The sequence below is a fragment of the Lepidochelys kempii genome, chromosome 28 (assembly GCF_965140285.1).
Source record: "Lepidochelys kempii isolate rLepKem1 chromosome 28, rLepKem1.hap1, whole genome shotgun sequence".
Taxonomy (NCBI): domain Eukaryota; kingdom Metazoa; phylum Chordata; order Testudines; family Cheloniidae; genus Lepidochelys; species Lepidochelys kempii.
Genome location: NC_136407.1, coordinates 36,908 through 62,487, shown reverse-complemented (window position 1 = coordinate 62,487; position 25,580 = coordinate 36,908). Strand labels below are relative to the sequence as shown.

General features: G+C 58.6%; 2 protein-coding genes across 6 annotated transcripts; one reads left to right on the top strand and one right to left on the bottom strand.

Annotated features, from left to right (window-relative positions):
- The first annotated feature begins 361 nt into the window (after window positions 1–361).
- Window positions 362–13,537, top strand: LOC140904507 (lysophosphatidic acid receptor 6). Of its 4 annotated transcripts, XM_073326889.2 has the most exons (4): window positions 1,170–1,352; window positions 5,308–5,413; window positions 8,977–9,136; window positions 10,637–13,537. In XM_073326889.2, exon 4 carries the CDS (start codon window positions 10,785–10,787, stop codon window positions 11,796–11,798), a length of 1,014 nt encoding a protein of 337 aa, XP_073182990.1. In that variant the 5' UTR covers window positions 1,170–1,352; window positions 5,308–5,413; window positions 8,977–9,136; window positions 10,637–10,784; the 3' UTR covers window positions 11,799–13,537. The 4 variants fall into 4 exon arrangements, 3 of the variants coding, with proteins under 3 accessions (XP_073182986.1, XP_073182990.1, XP_073182985.1); XM_073326885.2 differs by lacking the exons at window positions 1,170–1,352; window positions 8,977–9,136 and adding an exon at window positions 362–501; XR_012156541.1 differs by lacking the exons at window positions 8,977–9,136; window positions 10,637–13,537 and adding an exon at window positions 6,382–7,473.
- A 1,243-nt stretch (window positions 13,538–14,780) lies between these two features.
- LOC140904506 (uncharacterized) lies at window positions 14,781–21,197 on the bottom strand. 2 transcript variants are annotated; one of them, XM_073326883.2, is made up of 6 exons: window positions 21,103–21,197; window positions 18,352–18,578; window positions 17,846–17,984; window positions 16,632–16,762; window positions 16,075–16,127; window positions 14,781–15,920 (listed from the first exon to the last, which is right to left on the bottom strand). In XM_073326883.2, the coding sequence occupies exons 2-6, from the start codon at window positions 18,564–18,566 to the stop codon at window positions 15,136–15,138; spliced, it is 1,323 nt and encodes a 440-aa protein (XP_073182984.1). In that variant the 5' UTR covers window positions 18,567–18,578; window positions 21,103–21,197; the 3' UTR covers window positions 14,781–15,135. The 2 variants fall into 2 exon arrangements, with proteins under 2 accessions (XP_073182984.1, XP_073182983.1); XM_073326882.1 differs by lacking the exon at window positions 21,103–21,197 and adding an exon at window positions 18,806–18,829.
- Window positions 21,198–25,580: the final 4,383 nt, after the last annotated feature.

The following is a 25,580-nucleotide window of genomic DNA, read 5'->3' as shown; positions in this document are numbered from 1 at the left end:
GTGGGGCCAGGGATGATGGGTTTGGGGTGCAGGAGGGGAGTGAGGGCTCTGGGGTGCAGGAGGGGGCTCCGGGTTTGGGAGGGCTCAGGGCTGGGGGTTGAGGTCCAGGAGGGGGTACAGACTCTGGGAAGGGGGCGCAGGCTCTGGGGTTGGGCCAGGGATGAGGGGTTTGGGGTGCAGGGGGGGCTCTGGGTTTGAGGGGGCTCAGGGCTGGGGCAAGCTTCTTGCATGTCCTGGGGCACCGCACTGTGCCCCAGAAGCGGCCAGCAAGTCTGGGTCCTAGGCAGGCCGGGGGGGGGGCAGGAGGCTCCATGTGCTCCCCCCCCCCCCCCGAATTGGCCAGTTCACGGCCAATGGGAGTGCAGAGCCGGTGCTCGGGGCAGGAGCAGCACACGAAGCTCTATGGCCCCCCTGCCTTGGAGCCGAGGGACTCGCCTGCTCTAGCCCCACAGCACCGTGACCGGGGGCTGACCGGAGTCGCCAGGGACCCTTTAGGACCAGGTACCGGACCCCTGGTCGCCTAATTTCAACCCCTTGGGCTGCCTTGCTTTGCCGCTGAGCAGGGCACCAAGTTCCCATGGAACCGGGGGGGTGCGCTGGGTCCCCTGGAACTGGGGGGGCTCTGGGTCCCCTGGAACTGGGGGGGGCGCTGGCGTGTACGTGCTCTCAGTTATTTTTAAATAAACGACTGTGGAAACCCCCCCCTCCCCCGTGCTGTGGTTGCTGAAATTCCAGCCAAGCCCACAGACAGACCCCCCCCCAACTGGGCGCTCAGCCCCCCCATTAGCTCCCCCGCCCCCCCAGCTGGGTGCTCGGCCCCCGCTTAGCTCCTCCACCCCCCCAGCTGGGTGGTCGGCCCCCGCTTAGCTCCTCCACCCCCCCAGCTGGGTGCTCGGCCCCCGCTTAGCTCCTCCACCCCCCCAGCTGGGTGGTCGGCCCCCCCCCGCTCCCCTGGCCCCCCCAGTTCCCCCGGCCCGCCCAGCTGGGCGCTCTGCAGCCTGCAGCAGCCTGGGGTTTGGCTGCACCCCACCGCGTGCGCTCCAGGCCGCCGCAGGTCCCCACCACAGGCTGCTCCCCTGTGGGGCCCCTCGCTGTCAGCGCCTCCTGCCCACGGGCCCTTCACAAACAGCTCCCAGGTCGCTGGGAGGACAGGCCCCCGCCCCAGCACCCGCCTCCTGCCTCGGGCAACCCGCCCCCCAAGTCAGAGTCATCAGAGTCATCAGTACCAGGGAGAGAACCCAGGAGTCCTGGCTCCCAGCCCCCAGCCCCCTCCTTTTCCAGAGCCAGGGGTGGAACCCAGGAGTCCCGGCGCCCTCCCTACACCCCAAAAATAAAGGCTGTCCGGTTAACTGGTAAGTGGGTCCCTGGATAACTGCTGAGGAGTGGGGTATAGTGGGTTTGGGATGGGGGCTGGAAGCCAGGACTCTTGGGTTCTGTCCCCAGCTCTTGGATGGAAGTGATGGCTGGTAGTTGGGGGGCAGGGGGCTGGGAGCCAGGACTCCTGGGTTCTCTCCCGGCTCTACGAGGGGAGTGGAGGCTGGTGGGTTAGAGCAGGGGGGGCTGGGAGCCAGGACTCCTGGGTTCTCTCCCGGCTCTTGGATGGAAGTGACGGCTGGTAGTTGGGGGGCGGGGGACGGGGAGCCAGGACTCCTGGGTTCTCCCCGGCTCTGTGAGGGGAGCGGGGGCTGGTGGATTAGAGCAGGGGAGCTGGGAGCCAGGACTCCTGGGTTCCCTTCCCCGCTCTGGGAGGGGAGCGGGGGCTGGTGGATTAGAGCAGGGGGGCTGGGAGCCAGGACTCCTGGGATCTTCCCTTGCTGCTCCAGTTTCCCCGCCACGTAGCGGGGTGACGGTGACCGCGGGGGCTGCTGCGGAGCAGGGCCTGCTGGCACCTCTGCCCCCGCGGTGGGGGTTATTCTGTGATATTTTTGCTCTCAGGAAGGGCGAGCGGCTACGAAACACACAGCGTGCGACAGGCGCAATGGTGGTTGTGCCGAGCTGCTGCCGGACTCAGTTCCTGCTTTTCTCTTGCTGTACCAGCAGCAAGGCGGCCCGGGCTGGGCAGAGGCCCTGCTGGGTGAGACCCCTTGCCATGGCTCAGGGCTGCTCCAGCCCAGAGGGGCAGCACAGGGAGTGGGGAATCAGGCAGGGTGAGGAGCCTTCAGAGACAGGGTGTGAGGGGCAGGCGGGTAGCCGGGTATGCCTGGGGCTAGGGGGTTGGCTGGGGGATGGGCATGGGGATGGCGGGGGTGGGTGTCCATCTGTGTCCGTCCCTCTCGTGCCTTTGACTTTCCCAGTGGGCCCGATCTGGAAGCGAATTTGGAGCGCGGTGCGTTGGGGAGCGTTTGCCATGAGCTGTGTCCTTTGGCCCCTTCGGCTGAGGCCCCATCCCTCCCCACGGCAATAGACACAAACCCTGTCTAAACATTGTTTCCTCCATAGTGTAGGCGTCACCCGCACCGTGCGTGAGGCAGCAGGGAGGGGGGAGTGTTGACCTGGGGATGGGAGACCTGAGAGCCTGTCACCTGAGCCAGGAGGGGGAGGTGACACCTCTGCCCGGAGGGAGCTGGCTGGGGGGGGGGGTTAGTTTCAGTTTGGGGCTGGGTGGAGGAACACAGGGAACCCCAGGGCTGGGGTCTGAGCTCCCTGCTCCCCCAGAGGGACTTGACTGAGGGGTCCTGGTTGTACCCACAAGCTCTGTTGTGGACTGTGTTCCTGTTGTCCAATAAACCTTAGAATCATAGAATCATAGAATATCAGGGTTGGAAGGGACCCCAGAAGGTCATCTAGTCCAACCCCCTGCTCGAAGCAGGACCAATTCCCAGTTAAATCATCCCAGCCAGGGCTTTGTCAAGCCTGACCTTAAAAACCTCTAAGGAAGGAGATTCTACCACCTCCCTAGGTAACGCATTCCAGTGTTTCACCACCCTCTTAGTGAAAAAGTTTTTCCTAATATCCAATCTAAACCTCCCCCACTGCAACTTGAGACCATTACTCCTCGTTCTGTCATCTGCTACCATTGAGAACAATTGAGTAACCTTCTGTGTTACTGGCTGGCTGAGAGTCACGGTGAATCCCAGGAAGAGGGGTGCAGGGCCTGGACTCCCCCACTCTCCATGACACCTTGTTCCGTCACTAGGCCCGAGCCCCAGGAAATTGCTCTGGTGAAAATCCTGGGGTGGGCTGTGGTGTCGGAGGAGGCAGGACCTAACTGTTCCCAGCACGGGGGCGGGCACATGGCGTCTCCATGGGTGTGGGTGGGCACCCCCGTGGATCCTTGGTGCTGATGACCCAGGACACGGTCTCTCTGCTCTCGCTGGGCCAGAGGCTATTCGCTGTTGTACTTAATCCAGGTCACTGATGAAGTACAATGATGAGGTCAACTACCTGAAGGGGGGTCCAAAGAGGATGGATCTCAGCTGGTCTCAGTGGTAGCAGATGACAGAACGAGGAGCAATGGTCTCAAGTTGCAGTGGGGGAGGTCTAGGTTGGATATTAGGAAACACTATTTCACGAGGAGGGTGGTGAAACACTGGAATCCGTTCTCTAGGGAGGTGGTAGAATCTCCTTCCTTCGAGGTTTTTAAGGTCAGGCTTGACAAAGACCTGGCTGGGATGATTTAGTTGGGGATTGGTCCTGCTTTGAGCAGGGGGTTGCACTAGATACCTCCTGAGGTCCCTTCCAACCCTGCTAGTCTATGATTCTGTGAAGATAAACTCCCTGCTGATGAACTGGGGGTGGGGGAGGAAGCAAAGACTGACAGATAATTGGTAAGTAAGTGTGAGGCTGGGACAGTTGTATGGCGCTCAGCTGGGCCCAGCCAAACCCAGTGAGATGGATAACAACAGCCGGGGCACAGTTATACATCGGGGAACGAGGAAGCCAGGCCGTACTGCAGCACGGCAGGGGATTGAATCCTGGATAGTGGCGACTGGAAAGGACTTAGGGGGCATGGTGGGCAAACAATTCCACCCGCGTGCCCAGCACGCTGCTGGGGGAAAAGGGCCAATGTGATCCTCAGATGGAGAAACGGGTGGAGTGAGAGGAGCAGGGTGGAGTGTTTACACAGTGCTGATCAGATGGATACTGGCTACTGTGCCTAGCTCCGCTGTCCAGGTTATCAAGGGGAGGCTGAAAAGTTGGCAAAAAGGCAGAAAAAAAGCCCCAGTGATTCAGGATTCGAGGGCTGGAGGAAATGTCTTTACCGTGAGGGACTCAATGCGTTTCGCTTCTCAAAAATCAAACTGACTTTGCTTCCAGTGTCTACGTAGCTTCAAGGGGAGAAAATACCAGGTACTAATGGGGTCTTCAACATAGCAGAGAAAGGCAGAGCAAGAACCAATGGCTGGGCGTTAAAGCCAGACACGTTCCAGCTAGAAATCACAATTGTTCGCAGTGCGGGTGATTAACCATGGGAACAAACTCCCCCGAGCAGTGGTGGATGGTCCCTCTCTCGGACTGGAGCCTTTCTGGGAGATGCTTTAGTCCAGCACAAGTGACTGGGCTCCATGCAGGGCTAGCTGGCCAGGATTATGCAAGAGACCCTGCTGGTGTAATGATTTCATGGGAGACTAGCCAATTTAATGATCCCTTCTGCGCCGGGATTTCCATCCCCACAGGGAAGAGGGGAGGTCGGCAGAGGGTCTCTCTTTTTGGTGGCCGGTGGGGGGCACGGGTGGGGGCATCCCTGGTAGTTTGCTCTGACGGGTTTAAAAGGGGCAGACGACATAACGCTTTCCTAGCCTGTGACATTTCCAGCGATGGCTGGTTTCACAGGTGTGAAGGCAGGTTGACAGCTCTGAACGCTTTGAAGGGTGGAGCAGCTGTTGTCTATTCATGGCTCAAACTCAGTCACGTTGCCCAGGGAAGCAGCCCCCGTCCTGTTTGCTGCTTCCAAGAGTCTCTCATCTGCCCTCTGCCAAACCCCCGACACAACTTCTGAAGTAAAATCTGAGGCCCGGCACCGCAAAGGCTGTCTACACACATTTCTCAGAAACCTGCCCAGGGCAGGGCTCAGCCTTGCGGCACGCGGGCACTGCCAAGGGCTGCAGCATGTCCCCTTGCGCCTCTCGTGCGGTCTGGGGCCAGGCTGCCTGCGAATCGTGCAAACGTGACTGTGTGTCGGCTCCAGCCACTTTTACCCTCAGTAAGGATTTCAGTGTTGGTTCTCCAACAGGGCCGAGGGGGCCGGACCCCAGCTGGGATCAGTCCCAAGGGCCGAGATCAGCTGGGGGAGGCCGAGTCTGCGCCCTAGCCTGGCGCTTTGTAAGGATGGCAACATTTTGATGGTTTCCATGATTTTTATTTTAGGGGGGGAGCTGATTCTTGGGAAACCTTCCCGCAAACAGCCTCCAACCTGGATCAGTGACGTTACCCGGGATCCCCATGAGACACGGCGCTTTCCACGTCAATCCAGGTAAGTGTCTCGGTTCTAGAGCACGTAGAAAAAATGGGTAGTAAAGAGTCACAGAGTATCAATCTTAACCATAACGGTGCTACTCCGGCCCTCCTTTCCTCCGTCCATCCAACCATCCCTCCCTCCCTCCGGCCCTCCATCCTTCCCTCCTTTCCTCCCTCCATCCATGCTTCCTTCCTTTCCTCCCTCCCTCCCTTTGTCCATCCTTCCCTCCCTTCATCCCTCCCTCCGACCCTCCATCCCTCCATCCATTCCTCCCCCTTCCCTCCATCCCTCAGTCCATCCTTCCATCCCTCCCTCCTTCCCACCATCCATCCATCCCTCCCTCCCTCTTTCCTTTCATCCATCCATCCCTCCTTTCATTCTTCCTTTCTTTCTTCCATCCATCCATCCTTCCCTCTTTCCTTCCCTCCATCCTTCCTTCCGAATGATTTCCTTCTCCCTGCCCCAGGAGCTTGCTGGAACCCGACTCCTGGTAGCAGGCCCAGTTCTTTGGTGCAGGCTTCATCTCCCAGGGCTGTTCGAACCCCCCCCCACCATCACACACACGCAATCTCTGAGCGAGCAGACCCAAAGCAGGCCCCAAGCCACAGACAAACACAAACAAACTCAGCCGATAGCATCTTTGCACAATCCCCCAACGGACGGACGTGGTGGTGGTGGAGGGGGCGGGGGGCAGAAAGGGCTTGTGGCTCAACATGCTGTAACTTCTGAGCATGAAACATGAGGCAGATTCCCGCTATAGTCACCCCTGCTGGTGCCTCTCAATCTCAACCTGCTCTAGCCCCCTGCTAGCCCAGCCCTGGGTCCCCCTCCCCCAGCTCTGCTGGTGCCCCTCAGTCATGCCCTAGACTTCGCCTCCCCACGGTTTGGTGGGTGAGAACCGGATGATAACAGAGGAAAGATAATTCCTTCGAAGTGTCTTGTTTGCACAAATGCTGAGCTATTTTTTCCTCTCCCTGCATAAGGTTGCCCCCATTGCTACCTGCGATCTGTGGCTGCTGACTCAGCCGTGTCCTCTCCTCACTGATGACATTGGCGGGGCAGCCAACAGCTCGACATGGCTTTGCCACCCTCACGGCCTTTGGAGAGAGGAGATGCAGTGTCTCACCAGGGCAGAGGCCAGGACTTTGTTCAGCCAAACACTTAGCAAACTGCCCGGCTCAGATTCCCTCACCCCCAAGGGCTTAGCTATTGCCTGAGAAATGCAACTGCGTCTTAACATAGATTTGTTAACAACAGCTGTTCTGTTCCCCTGGGTAGATTGCTTTAAATCCAAGTGAGTCAAGCCACTGACACAAATCAGCAAGCAGGAAATCTTGTTTTAAATCATCGGTTTTAATCTTCTTTTGCCTTTGTACTTCATTATTTTCCTAAAGAAAGGTAGATTCTCATTGGTTGGTATAATTTGGGACCTTTCTTTTGTGAACCAGGATGATACAGTGTATCTAACCTCATTTAGTCAAGCAGTTACACAGCATAACATACTTTTATCAGTCCTCATTTTAACATTTGTTGTGATGTTAGAAAATGGTGAATGACACATTTCCTATTGACAAGATGAGGAACTTTTTACTCGTCATTTGGTCATGCTGCATTTGGGTGGAAACTGGAATTCAATGCACAAAACCAGCATTTTAAATTTGTTTTTGTTGCGTAAATCAAACTATTTTACATGTGCTGGACACGTGAAGAGAAAAAGGAAGTTTTCAAACTATGTTTTGCATTTAAAACTGATGGATTTATTAAACAGAGGAACTATTAGTATCTGCAGTCAAGTGAATTGAACTTATTGTTTCTGGTCACCTCACCCTTCAAGATTTTAGAATTAGTAGATCTCATCCTCACACCTAGTTTTTATTCAGGTATTGGAAGAGGAAAAACAAGCTTTCCTGCTTTTTCAACTCGCACTCCATGTCACACAGAATCATGAAGATTAGGGCTGGAAGAGACCTCAGGAGGTCATCTAGTCCAACCCCCCTGCTCAAAGCTTTGAACTGAACTATCTGAATAAACTTCAATGAAGAAAATATTCCCTCTGCACCTCGTGAAGAAACTACTGGCCTCACCGTCAACAAACTGTGGTTTCCGGTGCTTAGCCAGTGACATCCACCAATTCAGTGGTTTCATGTCCTGCTTGAATATCGTTGCCACTGTTGACCTGAGTCGTTCACCAATATTCGGAGTGCAGGGGTTGTTTCCACTGGAGGGGGGGTGGGGGGGGGGAGAAACTGATGATGGTCTCAAGCATTTATTTGACGCCATCCTGTTTATTTACAAAGCTAGCACTCTGCCCAAAAGCTCCTTCTCTTCGCCATTTCTCAGCGCTTCTCTGGCTGTCTCTTGGGACTTCCTGCTGTTAGTTCTGTGTGCTGCTGTGGCCTTTCTGCTCCCTCTTTCACACGGACCCAGACCCAGCTCTCTCCCTCCGACAACCAGCTTTCTCACTCCAAGGAGAACCCCGCAGACTTGGGCTTGGTTTTGTGTGGGTGGCTCCTAGTGTTTCGAGCGACTGTTCCACAAAGGGGCTCTGTTCCTCTGTACATTTGTCGTGAATTCAGGATGGCTACTACACCCACCAGCTTCAATTAGGCTTTGCTCAATCCCCAGCATAATAACAGCATTACTTTTAAAAAATAATTATTAAAAAATTAAAATTTAAATTTAATTAAAAATTAAAAAATAATTATTATTTTAATACATTATAGTGTGCCTCAATCCTGGATTGCAGCCCCCTGCTAGCCCAGCCCTGGGCTCCTCCCAGCTCTGCCAGTGCCCCTCACTCCCGACCCGCAGCCCCTGCTAGCCCAGCCCTGGGCTCCCCCCAGCCCTGCCGGTGCCCCTCACTCCTGACCTGCAGCCCCTGCTAGCCCAGCCCTGGGCCCCCCAGCTCTGCCGGTGCCCCTCACTCCCGACCCGCAGCCCCCTGCTACCCCAGCCCTGGGCTCCCCCCAGCCCTGGGCTCCCCCCAGCCCTGCCGGTGCCCCTCACTCCCAACCCGCAGCCCCCGCTAGCCCAGCCCGAGGCAGTCTCCTGGTGGTGGTGCTCTGTACAGGGTGGGTTTCACAAGGCCAGATGGATCCATTGTGATCCTCTCCTCTGATCTCTTCCCTTACCCAAACCACAGGATGACTCCCTATTTAGGGATTGAAATTAGGGGCTTGATTTTCGGCAGAACTGGGCCCTGGGCAATCTCTCGCCCGCATGGCCCCCCGCCCAGCTGCAGTGGGGAGTTCCAGGCGCTCAGCAACGCTGAGGATCAGATCCAGGTTTGTCTCTTATGTGTCTGTGTCTCAAGCCCGTGGTTTCCCTGAAGAGACTTCTGCTTTTCTGCATTAGCCACCCTTGTTCGTGTGACTTCACCCTGCCCCTCCTGCCCACTGCCCTGTCTATCCATCTGTTTATCATTCACTTGGGCAGCGATGGTTGTCTGGGCAAAGTGTCTGCCCAGCGCTGGGCACAGCAGGCCCTAATCCCCGACTTGGGCGTCCACAGCACAGAGACAGTCTGGCTACAATGGGCCAGGTGGCCCTGCGATAGAAAATGGGGTGTCTTCTCTTCAGCTTCACAGAGGGACAGTTAATGACCAGGAAGAAACCTACTGTGGGGGGCGATTATCCCACTGCTGCCACCGCAAGTTCTCATGCCAGGATGCTGCCGCTGCAGGAGACAAGACGGGCCTCGGTTCCGGTCCCGCCTGGTGCTGCCTAAGGATCTCTGCCCGTAAGTACCAGCTCGAGCAAACAGGCTTTCTCACCACAGGCGGCTTCCACAACAACAGACGTCTTCTGGGCATGTTGAAATTTTTCACAGGTTTTGGCCAACTGAAAATTTGACAAATCCTCCAAAAGTGTCATTGACAATGGACGTTTCCAGTTCAACCCAAAAGCCATTTTCCACTGGAAAAGATTTTTCTACCCTCTCTGCGAAGTTGCTGAATGAAGAGATGTCTGGTCCTCATGTTCTCCTTTATCCCACAGGAAAAGGCAGAACAAGATGCAACGGACGGACAAATTCAGACTGAAAAGAAGTAGCGAAGGTTTCAGAAGGGATGGGAATTAACCTCAGGACTATGGTGTATTGAAAATTGTATTGCAATTATAAGCCGTCACTTTAAATCCTAGAATAGCAGGGTTGGAAGGGACCCCAGGAGGTCATCTAGTCCCACCCCCCTGCTCAAAGCAGGACCAATCCCCAACTAAATCATCCCAGCCAGGGCTTTGTCAAGCCTGACCTTAAAAACCTCAAAGGAAGGAGATTCCACCACCTCGCTAGGTAACCCATTCCAGTGTTTCACCACCCTCCTAGTGAAATAGTGTTTCCGAATATCCAACCTAGACCTCCCCCACTGTAACATGAGACCATTACTCCTCGTTCTGTCATCCTCTTTGGAACCCCCTTTCAGGTAGTTGAAAGCAGCTATCAAATCCCACCTCATTCTTCTCTTCTGCAGACTAAACAATCCCAGTTCCCTCAGCCTCTCCTCGTAAGTCATGTGCCTCAGCCCACTGATCATTTTCGTTGCCCTCCGCTGGACCCTCTCCCATTTGTCCACATCCCTTCTGTAGTGGGGGGACCAAAACTGGACACACTACTCCAGGTGTGGCCTCACCGGTGCTGAATAGAGGGGAATAATCACTTCCCTCAATCTGTTGGCAATGCTCCTATTAATACAGCCCAATATGCCATTGGCCTTCTTGGCAACAAGGGCACGCTGCTGACTCAGGGGTTTTCCTGGTCCTACTTGCAGGCTGGGGGCTCTGTAGGGAAGTAGGAGATCTGGCTCTAGCATTGGCCAGTCTGCAGATGGCCTACCACAAAATGGGGTGAGTTGGGCCTTTCTGCCTTATGGAGCAGCCTGCTTTCTCTCTCTCTGTTTCGGTTTGTGTGTGACAGGGCTCTGGATTCTAAGTAGTAAACTAATGTTGCTTTGCAACCCTACAGCAAGGGTGTTTTATGTTTTTATCTAACGTGTGTGCACGTCTGCACATGCATGCCATGAACATACAGGGGCTAACTGACTCAGGGATGGGGGCGAATTCTCCAGCATGTGGAAATTAGGCATCTCTTTCTTATAGTTCCTCAGATCTGGGTTGTATGCAGGAGCCCGGTGCTGGGGCGATATGAGACCCCAGAATGTTCCCACAAATCTATTTAATCCCGGGCTCCTCTTTGACCCCACGGCCAGTGGGACGCACTCACTTCTTCCCTGATTTCTCCTAGGTTGAAGACGGGCGGTGCTCGGAGAGATCGTGGATCACGGAGCCACGTGTGGGGCAGCATCTGGTGCTCAGTGGGGCCGATGTTTCCCTGACCCTCGTGGGACACTGCCCCAGCTTGTCCCTCGCGTGGCCTGGAGCTTTGCAGCAAGATGACCTCCAATTACAGCAGCAACAGCAGCTCGACGGACCCGGTCTTCGTGGGGCTGTACGCCCTCATCTTCACGCTGGGGCTGGTGCTCAACCTGGCCGCCCTCTACATCTTCTTCCGCTGCAGCAGCGTCCGCTCCTTCACCACCGTCTACATGAAGAACCTGGCCGTCTCCGACCTGCTGCTAGTGGTGTCGCTGCCCGTCCGGATCTATTACTATAGCGGGCGGCCCAGTCTGGGAGTCCAGGTCTGCGAGATCACGGGGCTGCTGCTGCTGGTCAACATGTACGGGAGCATCTTCCTGCTGACCTGCATCAGCGGGGACCGCTGCATGGCCGTCTGCTTCCCCCTGCACCCCCGGGTCAAGGCGCTGCGCAAACAGGCCAAGTACATCTGCCTGGGCGTCTGGCTGCTGAGCTGTGCCGGTACCGTCCCCACCTACTTCACCCAGCCTGGGAAGGAGCTGCCGTGGGACCACTGCTTCGACAACAAGCCCAAGTACGTCACCCAGCCCAGCGTGTCCTCGGCCATGGCTCTGTGCTTCGTCCTGCCGCTGCTGGTCATGGTGGTCTGCTCCTGGGCCCTGCTCCGAGCCATCCAGCGCAGCGCGGCCGCCCAGATGGAGCTGGTGAACAGCGCCAAGATCCGCAGAATGATTGTGGCCAACATCACCATCTTCCTGGGCTGCTTTCTGCCTTTCCACCTGGTGCTGATCTGCTACCAGGTGGATGCCCTGCAGGGCGACATGCTGGACTTTTCCTACCGCTTCACCTTGCTGGTGGCCTCCGCCAACGCGGCCCTGGACCCGCTGGCCTATTACTTCGCCACCGAGACCTTCCAGCGCATGGTGGTGATGGATAATCTGCGCAAGGCCTGGGGCTTCCACAGTGACAGCGCTGAGGGGCAGAGCCGCTCCCAGACTGCACTTGGGCAATGCGTCTACCTGCAGAACACCATGTCTTTGCCTAACAGCACCCCACTGGTGGGCAGCCCCAACAGGGAGCCCAGGAGCTAACTGGCCATGGGGCTGGGCTCCCCTGGGCAAGGCACAGGGCAGTGGGACATGCATGAGCAGGGCTGGGAGCGAGGGAGGTGTGCAGTTTGGTATTTGGGCATCCCAGGCTGGGTTTGTGCTGGGACGGGGGTGTCGCCGGCTTGGGTTACGATGGGCACTGGGACGTCGCAGGCTGGTTTTGTGCCGGGCGCTGGGACGTCGCAGGCTGGTTTTGTGCCGGGCGCTGGGACGTCGCAGGCTGGGTTTGTGCCGGGCGCTGGGACGTCGCAGGCTGGGTTTGCGCCGGGCGCTGGGACGTCACAGGCTGGGTTTGCGCCGGGCGGTGGGATGGGGGCGTTGTGGGCTTGGGTGGCACTGGGAGCTGGCGGTGGCAGTCTCTTGGCTAGGGAAATGTAGTGCTCGTTGCCCTTTAACTCTGCTCAGAGCTTTGCATGGGTCCCTTCTTGTTCTCACCAGACTGTTAACCCGTGGGAGGTGTTATAATCAGCAAGGGCCCAGCTGTGAACTGTCACCCTGAGCTGCCCAGGGCTCGCAGCCCCATCTCCTCATCGTGGGGCCCAGAGACCCCGAGCTCCCCTTTCCCCCAGCCCGGCTCGCAGCTGCCTCTCCATGCAGCGAGGGCTGCTCAGGGGTGCGTGTGTGTGAAATTGGGCAGAGGGGGGTGTTAATTGGGGCTGAGCCTGCAGGATTGTGGCATGGGGAGGCGTCTCACCATCCCAGGCCTCCACTGCAGCCCGGGGGCCAGCATAGTGCAGCGTTTCCGCCATGTGTGCTGATGGGGTTTGCCCTGAGGTTTCACGCCGAGGCTCCTGGCAAAGGCAGCAGGAATTTCCGCCCCGAGCAGCAAGCGCTTGCGGTTAAACCGCCCCACCCCGGTGCCAAGGATGACTCAGGGCTTGAGCAGCGGCCGCTCCTGCTCTGGGCTCCAGGGGTCCCCAGTTCCGTCCCCAGCTGTCGGTCATCACACGGGCATTTCTACTCTGAGCAGCGTCTGAACCCCAGTGTCCTGTCTGGGCCAGCACCGGGGTGGAACCAAACCCAGAGCTTGAGCATCAGACATGCAGCCTGTGCCAGCCAAGCCCCGCTGAAACGGGCTTTAAGCTGCACGGGGCAGGCCAGGGTTTTGTGAGGTCAGATTTCACAGGAGCGCAGCTCCCATCTGGGTGCATCAAAGAAGTTTTGTCTGCTGCGGGGGTGACCCTCTGGGAGCCTGAAATCCTGGCCTTTAACTGATCGGCCTGGCCAGTCCTGACTCTGCCCCGGGGTTTCGAAGAGTCTCTGTGGCAGCCCAGGGGAGTGGCCAGGCTGGGCGGGCGGCTCTCAGCCCGGGAGCTGGTTAGGGCGGGGAGCCGGGACTCAGGTTCGGGGCCTGACTCTTGGCGGGAACGGAGGGTGACGCCAGAACTCCTGGGCTTCTGCCAAGCGCGTGCCAAATCCTGTCCCCCCTAAACGGCTCCGGTTCCCTGGCGGTGCAATGGAGTTAATGCCACCCGACTTCGGACGGGGGGTGTTTGCTCGCTCGAGATGCCAGGACCCGGTGGAGCCCCGCGGCCCAGCAAAGGGGCCGGAACTCAGCCACTTTGTGACATTTGCACTTTAGCGCCGGCACAGGAGGTAATAGGCACGTCGGGCCAGACGGTGGTATTCAGGGGGCTGCCCCCCCTGCCCTTCCCCTCCACAGGCCTCTGCCAGCATGGGCTGGGCATGCAGCCAGGAACCTCCCCCGTGGAAGGAGGAACAGGCGGCGGGGGGGGGGGGGGGCGTGTGTGCGTGCGTGCGGGGGGGGCTGTAGTAATAATGCAGGAGACTCTGAGGGGTTGGACAGGGGAGGGGCTGTGCCTGGACCCTGGGGCTTGATCCTTGTATTTGCAGTGACTCATTTCCAGCTCTGATGGGGCTGGTTCTTTTACAGCAGCAGCAAATAAATAATAATTTTGAAGCAAGAGGCAAGTGTGACGCTGCAGGTCACTGGGGGCACTGCCGGGGTGGGGGCCCTCAGGCAGGAAGCGCGGCTGCTAATACCCCCCCCCCCGGTGCTTGTCCCTCCACCCCCCTGAGCTCCCAGCCCTTCCACCCGCCCCACTGCCCCTGATTCTGGTGCCTTTTGCTGAATAGAGGGCAGGAGGCCCAGCAGCAGAGCACCTGGCCTGTGAACTGGTTTGGTTTATGTGTGAGCGTGTCCATTGGCGGGTGGGCTGGGTTGGTCCAGGAGTGTCTGCATATCTATGGGGCGTTTATAGCATGTGTCTAGGGTGGTGTTTGGGGGGTCTGTAGGGCTGTCTAGGGTGGGTGTGTGGGTGTGCATATGGGATTATTGATGGGCTGTGTCTGTCTGGGGGCGTGACTATGGGGGAGATCCTAGTACGTGTGTTTTTGGGGGCTGTTCATGGGGTCTGTGGTTCTACCAGAGTTTTTATGGGGTGTCTGCCTGTATCTATAGGGAGCGTCTGGGGGGGTGCACTTGTTTATATAGGGTGCTTGTGTGTCTAGAAGGGATGTTTGGAAGGGTGTCTCTATCTGGGGTGTCGAGGATGTTTGTGTGCTCCTGTCGGGGTGGTGTTCACGGTGTCTATAGGGGGTTATTTATGGGGCTGTCTATGTCTAGGAAGGGGTGCTCTAGTCCTTTGATCACAGAGCCTGTGGGGGCAGGGAGGGGTTATCACAACAGGGCCCACTGCCCGCTGGGATGGTCGCCCCCTCCATACACAGGTCCCAGAGGGATTAGGGGGATCATGGGGGGCACAGATCCCCGTGGCCAGGCTGGTATCTGAGCTGGTCTGAACTTGGTCCAAATCAGAGACCACCAGCCCCGTGCCAGTCAGGGAGGTGAGACTGGGTTTGCGCCAGGCATCGAGCCCTGTGCCCAGGGGAGAGGAGCTGACAGTGGCCTATGCCCGTTTGCCCCTCCCCCATCACAGACCATGGGGCAGTGAGGGGTGATTCCCCTCCCCCCGCCCCAGCTAACGTCCATGGGGCAGCAGGTTCAGTTTTTAGACTTTATTTGCTCATTTCTTTCCTATCAAACCGCCCAAGACCGAGGTTTCGGCTCCTCGTGCTAACGGCGCCGATTCCCCACCGGCCCCGATGCTCCTGGGGATTTTATCCCTGCTCGGGTGTGGTGGGAGGGCTGGCCGAGCCCCCGGCATCCTAGGGAAGGGGAAGGGGCTCCGGCGGCACTGGCTGGGTCAGACGACGACCCGCCCGCTAACCCTCAGCCGAAGACCGGGGCCAGTCCGGGAGCGTGGCACGACATGGGTGTTGGCGTTGCCCCCTGCCCCTCTGGGCTGTCCCCATTGTGCAGAAAGGGGCAGTTAAATCCCCTCGCCTGGGGTCCCCCTCATCGCCCATCTTCAGCCCCCTTCCCCCCAGGGTCAGCCCCCACCAGCGCCCACTCCTCAGCACTCAACACCCTGTAGTTGAGGCTCCGGTAGCTGGAGACGTCCTGCCTGCGGCTCGCCTGCGTGGCCTCGTAGAGCTTCCTGACCACCGGGGGCAGGGGCTCGAACCCGCCCAGCCGTGCCAGCTCCTGGCAGTAACCCCACTGCCGCCGCCCCAGCTGGTGGAAGTGCCTGGGGGCCCCGCCGGCCGCGAGGTGCTGCCGCAGCGCCCCCTCGGCGGCCGCCTGCCTCTCGGCAGCGGAGGGCAGGCGGCAGGCGCCCCGCAGCACCGCCAGGCAGAAGAGCAGCTGGCAGTGGAAATGGGGGAAGGGGCAGACCTGCTGGCAGACCCCGACGAAGAAGAGGTCAGGGTGGTGCGGGGGCAGCAGGTGCCGATACAGCGGCGTCACCGTGTGGGCCGTGATCCGCAGGCCCAGGCGGGCGGGCGCCAGGAAGGGGAAGCGGTACCGGTACCCGGTGCAGAGGATGAGGACGTCGGCCCTGTGCTCGGCGCCGTCCCCGAACTGGACCGTGTCCCCGGCCACGGCCACCACCGGCATTGCCTGCAGCACGTTCCCGGGCAGCAGGGGCAGCGGGGGCTGCCGGTGGCTCAGGATCACCCGCTGGGCCACGGGGGCCAGCTGCAGCGTCAGGTCCACGCCAGACGGGCCGGCCCCCAGCAGCACCACGGTGCGGCCGGCGAAAGGCTCCGGGCTGCGGTATTCGTGGCTGTGCAGCAGCCGGCCTGGGGGAAGGGAGAGGGGGTGAAAAGGGGAGCTGCGGGGGTTCCCCACGCACAGGGCTGCCCGACCCCACGGAGCATCTCCCTCCTGCTGTATTCGCCAGGGCAGCCCATGCCCGGAGCCCAGAGCAAAGGGCGGGTCACAGGAGGCTCTTACCTGGGAAGGTCTCCAGGCCGGGGATGGCGGGGATGAAGGGGTCGGAGTAGTGACTGCAAAGGGAGCAGAAAGAGGGACCCTATTACTGCTTCCTTGGGGCTGCCCTTTGGGGCCTGGGGCCCCCCATTTACTTACAGAGGCCCCCCAGGGAGGGGGGAATCTCCAAACTCCAGCCCAGGACCAGAAATTTGCTCACCCCCTGGGGAGGGGTTTTTCTGGGGCTCCCCCTTGACACCCCAGGGACTGGTCCATGACTGCCCCCAACACCCTGGGTTCCCCCACAGCCACCGTTTTTTACCCCCCCCCCCAGGTCTGGGCTTCCCCACAGCCACCCTCTGCACACCCCTAGGGACCCTTGCACCCAGGGGAGAGGCCTCTGCAGAGCACACAGCCCCCCCTGCAGAGCCGGGAACCCCCCCCACGCACCCACCCACCCTGGCGAGTGACCCTGCTCAGCCCCTTTGCCAGCAGCTCCGAGGCGCCCGCAGGGCCGGGGGAGCAGCAGCAGGAAACTGGGAGCGACCCCCCCACCCCACGCGATCGCCCGAGGGCCTCACCCGCTGCAGACGATTACAGCATCAAAGTGCTCGGTCACTTGCACCGTCCGGTCCTGGGCCCGGCAGGTGGTGACATCCCAGCCGCCCTCGGGGCCCTCGGCCGGGCTCACGGCATCCACCAGCCGCGAGAACTGGAAGGGGAGACAGGACGGGTCAGATCCGGGCGGCGAACAGTAACAACCTCAGACGGGGACTGCCGGAGCAGCCCATGCAGGGGCCTTGGCTGGGCAGGGTCTCGGCTGTGTCTCTGGGGGGGGGTCACGTCCTGCCGGGGCGAGCAGGTGTCCGGTTTTCGACCCTGGCGGCTCTGGTCAGCACTGCCGACTGGGCCGTTGAAGGTCCAGTCCTCAGGGCTGCAGAGCTAAGGCAGGCGTGTCCCTTGGAGCACCGCGCTGCACCTCGGAAGCAGCCAGCCGGTCCGGCTCCTTGGGTGGGGGGCTCTGTGGCACCGACTCCCCCTGCCCCGAGCACCGGCTCCGCACTCCCATCGGCCGGAACCTGCCTTAGCCCCGCTGTGCCGCTGACCGGGAGCCGCCCGAGGTAAGCCTGCACGCCAATCCCAAACCCCAACCTGCTGCCCCAGCTCTGAACCCCCCCAACCCAGAGCCCCCTCCTGCACCCCAAACCCCTCATCCCTGGCCCCAGCCCAGAGCCTGTACCCACTCCCACACCCCAGCCCCGAGCCCCGCCCAAACCTGGAGCCCCCTCCTGAATCCGAGCCCGCATCCCCAGCCCAGAGCCCTCTCCCGCACCCAGAACCACTCATCCCCAGCCCTACCCCTTCTGCACCCCAACCCCCTGCCCTAGCCCCGTGAAAGTGAGTGAGGGGGAGCGAGCCACCGAGGGAGGGGGAATGCAGTGAGCGGGGGGATGGGGACTCGGGGAAGAGGGGGCCTCGGGGAAGGGGCGGGGGTAGGGTGTTTGGTTTTGTGCCAATAGAAACTTGGCACCCCTAGCCGTGGCCCAGCTCTGTGCTCAGGCCCGGTCTCTGGGTGGAGGGAGTTGGGGGTCGTGTCCTGCCAGGGCCCAGCTCCGTGCTCAGGCCTGGTCTCTGGGTGGAGGGGCTGGTCTGTACCCCTGGGGGGGTCTGGTCTGTGCTCCTAGGGGGCCGCGTCCTGCCAGCCAGGGCCCAGCTCCGTGCTCAGGCTCTGTCTCTGGGGGGCAGGCAATAGGGATCCCCAGGCGTTCCTGCTCTGCCCGGCCCCCCCACTCACCCTGATGTGTTCTCGGACACAGAAGTGGTCGGCATAGCTTTCCAGATAGGCCAGCACGTCCGAGTGGTGCAGGAAGGACGGCAGGGAGGGGTCGAAGGGGAAGTCTGGGAACGCCATCACCTCCTTGGGCAGGTTGGTCCTGGGGGTGCAAACACCGGTTAACGCCCCCCCCCTCGCCAGGAGGGATGTGCTGCCCTCCCCTCACAAGGTCCCCGTCCCCTCCTGCACCTGCCTGCTCCTTCCAGGGCTCGGCATCCCCAGGACTGGCCCATGTGGGTAGCAGAGGGTGCCCCAGCTGCAGCGGGGAATGGGGGAGGTGTGGAGAGGGGGCAGTGAGGAGATAGACCCCCTGGAAAGATGGGGGGGCTGGTCTCAGGGGAGGGGATCCTACCCCCACGAATACTTGGAGGCTTGGCAAGCTCACGGGACTCTGACGCTAGGAACAACTCCTCTGACCCTGCCTGGTGCCCAGAAACACATGACGCTTGCGGCCCCATGCCGGCTACCTGAGGTCCCGGTACATGCTGGAGTGGATGGGGAGCCCGTCCGGGCTCTGCCCCGTCTCTTCGGTATAGACCCAGGTGCCCCCGACGCGGTCGGACGCCTCGAACACCACGGGGGGCGCAAAGGACTCGGGGCAGGCAGCAATGTGACGGGCTGCGCACAGCCCGGCTGCTCCTGCCCCGATCACCACCACCCGCAGCTTCCCTGGGGCCGTCATCCTGCAGCGCGGCTGGGAACAGGCAAAGCAGGGGATGTGAGTTGGGGCCCAGGCCTCTCTCGCTCCCGCCCATCCTTCCCGCTACCCAAAAACTCCCTGCAAATGCCACAACCCGCCAAAGTTCCCCATTGCCCCTCACCCCTAGATCTCTCCCAGCCACTCCGTCCAAACCCTCCCCTCACCCCCATAACTACCCCCCACTTTTCCCTTCCTGCCTCCTCACTAGAACAGGCTCCTACCCCGTTCACAGGCACAAAATACGTCCAAAGCCTGAGTGGACTTTGGCCACATCTCACAGACACTCAGCAGATTCCCCACATGCCATCACGCTGCCGTAGTCACCAGGGGAAAAACTTTTGTAAAGCGTTTGGCACCCATATCCCCAAAACCTTCCCACCACTGACTCCAGACAAAGTAGTTACACCAACAGGGATCCCTTGCCCAGCACTGAGGTGCAGCTGCCTCTGGGGTGGAGTGTAAGGATTATTTATAGAGATGTAAGGGACATGGAGGAGGGGGATTTTTATGTGTGTATGTTTGTGAGGCCTAGTCTGGAAACCTTGGGAATATTGAGAAAAATGGAAAAGAAAGAGCAGTGCAAGAACTTTTAGAGTTGCTACCCTTCAGTCCTTCAAAAGTGCTTTCTACTAATAACTCGGAGGTTTTTACAATTAATCAAATGTGTCTCTAGCAACACGAGTTTCTGCTATTTCTGCACGATAATATCAGGTCATTTCTGAGCCCACAGGATGCAACCTTCCTCTTTGGTTTCAACAACATCAATAAGTGTCAGAGGGGTAGCCGGGTTAGTCTGGATCTGTAAAAGCAGCAAAGGGTCCGGTGACACCTTATCGACTAAGTGCCGTAGCTCTCGTGGGTGACTCCCCACTTCCTGGGATGGGTGTCGATATTGATGTGTTCTCGTATCAATGGGTTTTTTTTTCTTGTTTGCTAACCGGCAAAAAAATACACCCAAGTGCCCCAATACCAAGACTAAACCATTTATACTTATTCCAGATATATCCTAAACAGGGTTTGTTATGTGCTAACACATCTGATTCTTAAAGAAATAAAGAAAGTTTACTTCTGATCCGCAAGTAACCAGGTATTTCAACTGACCCTTGCGTTCTCTAGCGGGTTTACAGGGTCAGGAAGTGAAAGATAACCCTGTTTCCAGCTGACACTGCGAGGGATATTCCCCCTCCCTGGGGCCAGGACACTGGTCTCTGACCAGCACAGCAGGGCAGGGGGTGGGGGTCTCAGTCCCTTTGTTGCTGGCACCTAGTGCCAAGAGGCTAAACAACAGCTGAAGTTGGTTTGTTACCCGGTGTGCTACACCCAATATTTACAATGGGGTGGAGAAGCAGAAAAGCTTATTTGAAGCTTTAAATAGGTACAGGGAGATTTGAATTTTAAATTTTGTATATAGAGCAGGAAGTTACATAGGGCAGCTTGCTATTAAATAAATATGCTAAAAAAAAAATGTATAAAAGCCTAAGTATTTATATAGCCAGCCAATTCAGTTTTTAGCTAGTTTTTTGATTTTTTGTATTATTTGTTAAACTATATATAAAGCTGCTTTATTCAGCATTGTTTTTTTTATATTTGCCCTGTGTAGCCTTGCTTAGTTTTAGGCAGTCTGACTTTGCAGCATATTGTTGCAGAGTCTCAGCATAACTGCTGTGTGTGCCTCCAGCCGGGGGGGCCAAGGACACTTGGGCCTAGTACGCAGAGCTGCTGTGAGTGCCTCCAGGCAGGAGGGGGGCCAAGGACACCTGGGCCTAGTGCAAGGGGGCTTCATTGACACTCGTGGTCTTTTATCCCCTCGAGTTACCTAGTGGCCATGCCCCAGTGTTCCCAACACCTTCGCCCCAGGCAGGGGCTGCCCCCCAGCTGCTCCCTGGGGCTCCGGCAGAAGGGACGCCCCTCAGTTCACCCTCCTGGTAACTGGGGCTCCCACCCCACCCCGGGCACGGCTCATTGCCCGCCCCCTCTCAGCCCCACGGCTGCCCCCGACTCACCCACTGCACTCAGACCCACATGCTCCTGCCTCGGTGGCACCCCATACCATGCTGGGAGTTGTAGTCTTCTGCTTCCTGCCCAAACTTGGCGCCGAGGTGTGGGGTCCTGTATCCCCGTCTGAACCTCCTCAGCGCCCCCCACCCCCCCGCCGCCCCGGGGAGACAGCAACCAACCCCCTTTCCCAGAGGCCAGAAGGGCGCCAGGGTTGGGTCCGGTGAACTGCAACCCGCACCAGTGTCTCCGCAGGCTCAGTGCGGCCGATGGAAATCAGTACAAACAGCATTTGGAAGTTGGGTTTTTAAGAGTTATGTCAAACGGCCTTAAATGTGCTGGAGACGTAAAAAAAAAAACGCTGAGCAAAGCGGGTGAAGTGGCGTGAGACTCGAGGTTGGAGGCGAGTTAGTGATAAGTTAGGACAAGCCCCCAGGGCATGTTGTAAACAGATTTGGGTCTTAATGACTCTTCTAGACGAAAGGTGGCTGTCTGTGGTGCTAATTACTGGGATGGCACTTACCCCTCAACGGAGCAACCGGGACAAGCGCGGCAGGAAGTGCGGCTACCGCAACGAGACCCTGCCCCACGTCCTGTGTGGATGCCAGCACCACTCCGGAGCCTGGCGGCACAGCCACAGTGGATGCCAGCACCATCCCGCCGTCCCTGGGGAAGGTCACCGTCCCTGAAAAGAACAGCCGGCTGCGACCCAACATTGTCGTGACTGATGCGGAAGAGAAGAAGATCCTCATTGTGGACGTCACGGTGCCATTCGAAAACAGATCATTGGCCTTCCACGAGGCCCGAGCTCGGAAGGTGCTGAAATACAGCCCGCTCATGGTGTCTGACACCATCAGGTGGTCCAGAGACATACAGAGCACATCATGGGACACCGACAGTACCAGGTGTTAGGATATAGATATTCAGGCCTGTCGGTAAAGGCCTGTACTCTAAGAATTTAGGTGTATTCTTATCACTTAGCTAGTTCTAGAGGTATAAAAGAAAGAATCAAAATCACTGTCTGCCGGTGTAAGGGCCTTCTCTCACCGTGACAGTCTGAGGCCCTGTTCTTAGGCTAAGGCCTTTGGCTAAGCAGCAGAGGCAGCCATGAGCTGGGAAGCCACCGGTCACCTCCTCACATTCCAAACTAGTCACATTGAAAGAAGGTGCTATTGGGCTGTTAGGATACACTCCTGTCCTGATAATGCCTATCGCCTCCAGAGAAAGGGAAGTGCCTAGAAAATGTAAAAGGAAACTTAGTTTGAGAGCATCCTGTCTGGCAAGAACTCACTTATCAATAGCTGGGATGTGAAATCCTCACTTCTATAGTGTTTTGTCATTATAGTTCCCACTTTGCTATTGTTTGTCTGTATAATCTCTGTCTGGTGCTGTGATTGTTCCTGTTTGCTGTATAATTAATTTGCTGGGTGTAAACTAATTAAGGTGGTGGGATATAACTGGTTACATAATCATGTTACAATATGTTAGGATTGGTTAGTTAAATTTCAGGAAAATGACTGGTTAAGGTATAGCTAAGCAGAACTCAAGTTTTACTATATAGTCTGTAGTCAATCAGGAAGTGTGGGTGTGTGGGTGGGGGAAATGGGAACAGGGAATGGGGGTGTGGAAATTGGAATCGTGTTTGGCTAAGAGCAGGAATGGGAACAGGGACACAGGTGTAAGGCTTTGTGGTGTCAGAGCTGGGAAGGGGGACACTAAGGAAGAAACCTGGAATCATGCTTGCTGGAAGTTCACCCCAATAAATATTGAATTGTTTGCACCTTTGGACTTAGGGTATTGTTGCTCTCTGTTCATGCGAGAAGGACCAGGGAAGTAAGTGGGTGAAGGAATAAGCCCCCTAACACCAGGTCAAGTAATCGAGAACACTGGTCAGGGAAACAACCCACTTCCTTCCCTGATGAACCAAGGGACGCACCCCACCCATGTACTGATTCACTACACCAACACTGACTTGGACTCTGAATAGAGTCTATGGGTGGCGTACCCTACATCACTTATCCACTGATGTTTTAAAAAATCCCGCACCCCAATCTGGGTCTCTGCTGGTTATGTGCTATGTATGCATCTTATGAACCTTGTAACCAACACCTGTAATCCCTCATAACCCAAGCCTGACCCCAGAGGTACAGTACCTTCCTTCTTCACTTGTGTAAATGTGATTTTAAACATTAACTTTAATAAAAATTTTAAATAGCCAATGAGGGTGTAGAAGGTATTTCAATTTAAGGTAGCAGAAAGATAGATCTGGTAAAAGCCAGACACTGTTAATTAATTAGTGATGCTATTGTAAGTGACTAGAAAAAGGGTAACACACTAATTCTAGGTTTCAGAGTAACAGCCGTGTTAGTCTGTATTCGCAAAAAGAAAAGGAGTACTTGTGGCACCTTAGAGACTAACCAATTTATTTGAGCATGAGCTGAACGGGTGTCGGGTGTCGTCTCCACCTCTCCTCGGACGTGCTCCGGGTGCTGGCCCAGTGATTGAGTGGGGTGAACGAGAAAAAGGATCATACGTTGTGAGAGGGACCTGGAGGGTTTCAGGGCTGAAAAGCCAAGGGGGGAGATGGCTGCTCCCAGCTACCAGGGGGATGGGGCCCATTAAGGAACCTGGATAGAAAATGCAGTGGAGAGAGCCTGTGGCGGGGACAGGGCCGGCTCTAGGCAGCAGCCTGGCAAGCAGGTGCCTGGGGTAGCAAACGGGAAAGGGCGGCTTCCTGGGCGGTCTGAGTGGGGCACTGCGGTGGCTCCTCCGGTTCCCTCTTCAGTGGAATGCGGGTGGCAGCTTTTTTTTTTATCTTCGCTGCTTGGGGCAGCAAACAAGGTAGAGCCGGCCCTGGGCAGGGAGCAGCGGAGGCTGGATGTTAACGGCCGGGGGCGATGAGGGCAGTAAATCACCCCCTGGTGTCCCCCATACTGGGAAACCCCTGAGCGGCAGGAAGTGAGAAGGCCAGCACCCTGTCTGGTGCTGCGCCAATCCTGGGCCAACCTCGATGGACATATGAGGGGGGGAGCACAGGGCAGCCCTGAGCTTCTCCACCCCCAGCCGGGCAGTTGAGGGGGAGCTGCAGGGCCGTGCCCTGCAGCCTTGCTGGGACCAGACCCCAGATCCGATGCCCTGGGTGTCCCCCCCCCACATTGATGCAATGACTCCTGGGGCCAGGAGGGACAGTGTCCTGCATGTATTCCTCCCTGCCCCCCCTTCCTCCCGCAAAGGATAATGATGCTGGTAACCCCATGGGCCAGTGCCCTGTAAGCCCCTCACCCACTGTAGCCCCATGGCGCAGTGCCCTGTGTGTATCCCCCAGCCCCACACATGGGCGGGGGGCATGGGGGGGATGATCTCTGGCCTCCACATGGGGCAGTATCCTGGGTATAGCACCCCAACTCCTGCAGTGACCCCTGCTGGCCGGGGGGGTGTGTCCACGATTTGGGCAGTGACCCTTGCTGGCTAAGTGGGGCACCCCCCCCCCCGACACCGAGGCAGTGACCCCTGGTGGCCTTTAAGCCCCGGGCCCTGGGAAGCGGGGGCTGTGCTTGGGGGGGATAAAAAAGCCCCCCTCGCCCCTCCTCCACCCGGGGTTCTGCCCCTCCCCCGCTTAGCCCCAGCTCCCCCCGCCCCAACCCCTGATTTGCCCCCCCCCTCCCCCGCACAGTCAGTGTCCGCCCCCTGCCCAGACTCCGCCCCTCCCCCCGCCCCGCCCAGGCGTTTAGGGCCAAGTCAGGGCAGAGTGAGGGCACTGCGGCTTCAGCGGGTGCAATTGAGCATGCGCCATCCGTGCTCCAAGCGCATGCTCAGTCCCACCCAAGGCAGCGCGCGCGCGCGCGGGCTCAGAGCTGCCGAACCCGCCTCGGGTCAGGCTGGGCCCGAGCGGACGGCCGTGCCCCGGGGCAGGCTGGGAGATGTAGTTCCTGACGCACCTCAGGCCGGAAATGATGTTGGCCCAACCGACGGGCGGAGGCTGTTAGGGAGGCGCGTGAGGGGGCCTCCCCCTCCCCTCTCGCTGATTGGCGGAGAGCTCCTGGGGGCAGGGGGGCGCGCGAAGCCGGCCGGGCCGAGACTCCTGGAGCCAGGGGTGGGGGAGGGGCAGACGGCGTGAAATGGGGGGGTCAGGCGGGGGGGGATGGAAAATCAGCCAGGGGTGGGGGAGGGGCAGACGGCGTGAAATGGGGGGGTCAGGCGGGGGGGGATGGAAAATCAGCCAGGGGTGGAGGAGACGAGACGAGACGGTGTGAAATGGGGGGGGATCAGGCGGGGGGGATGGAAAATCAGCCAGGGGTGGGGGAGGGGCAGACGGCGTGAAATGGGGGGGGTCAGGCGGGGGGGATGGAAAATCAGCCAGGGGTGGGGGAGGGGCAGACGGCGTGAAATGGGGGGGGTCAGGCGGGGGGGATGGAAAATCAGCCAGGGGTGGGGGAGGGGCAGACGGCGTGAAATGGGGGGGGTCAGGCGGGGGGGATGGAAAATCAGCCAGGGGTGGGGGAGGGGAGACGAGACGGTGTGAAATGGGGGGGGTCAGGCGGGGGGGGGATGGAAAATCAGCCAGGGGTGGGGGAGGGGAGACGAGACGGTGTGAAATGGGGGGGGTCAGGCGGGGGGGGATGGAAAATCAGCCAGGGGTGGGGGAGGGGCAGACGGCGTGAAATGGGGGGGTCAGGCGGGGGGGATGGAAAATCAGCCAGGGGTGGGGGAGGGGAGACGGCGTGAAATGGGGGGGGTCAGGCGGGGGGATGGAAAATCAGCCAGGGGTGGGGGAGGGACAGACGGCGTGAAATGGGGGGGGGTCAGGCGGGGGGGATGGAAAATCAGCCAGGGGTGGGGGAGGGGAGACGAGACGGTGTGAAATGGGGGGGGTCAGGCGGGGGGGGGATGGAAAATCAGCCAGGGGTGGGGGAGGGGCAGACGGCGTGAAATGGGGGGGGTCAGGCGGGGGGGATGGAAAATCAGCCAGGGGTGGGGGAGGGGAGACGGCGTGAAATGGGG

Coding starts and splice junctions, on each gene's coding strand:
- LOC140904507 (XM_073326885.2), top strand. CDS start 10,785: ATGACCTCCAATTACAGCAGCAACAGCAGCTCGACGGACCCGGTCTTC.
- LOC140904506 (XM_073326883.2), bottom strand. CDS start 18,566: ATGACGGCCCCAGGGAAGCTGCGGGTGGTGGTGATCGGGGCAGGAGCA. Junction 17,985..18,351: donor AGCATGTACCGGGACCTCAG/GTAGCCGGCATG, acceptor TTGCACCCCCAG/GACCAACCTGCCCAAGGAGG. Junction 16,763..17,845: donor GTGTCCGAGAACACATCAGG/GTGAGTGGGGGG, acceptor CTCCCCTTCCAG/TTCTCGCGGCTGGTGGATGC.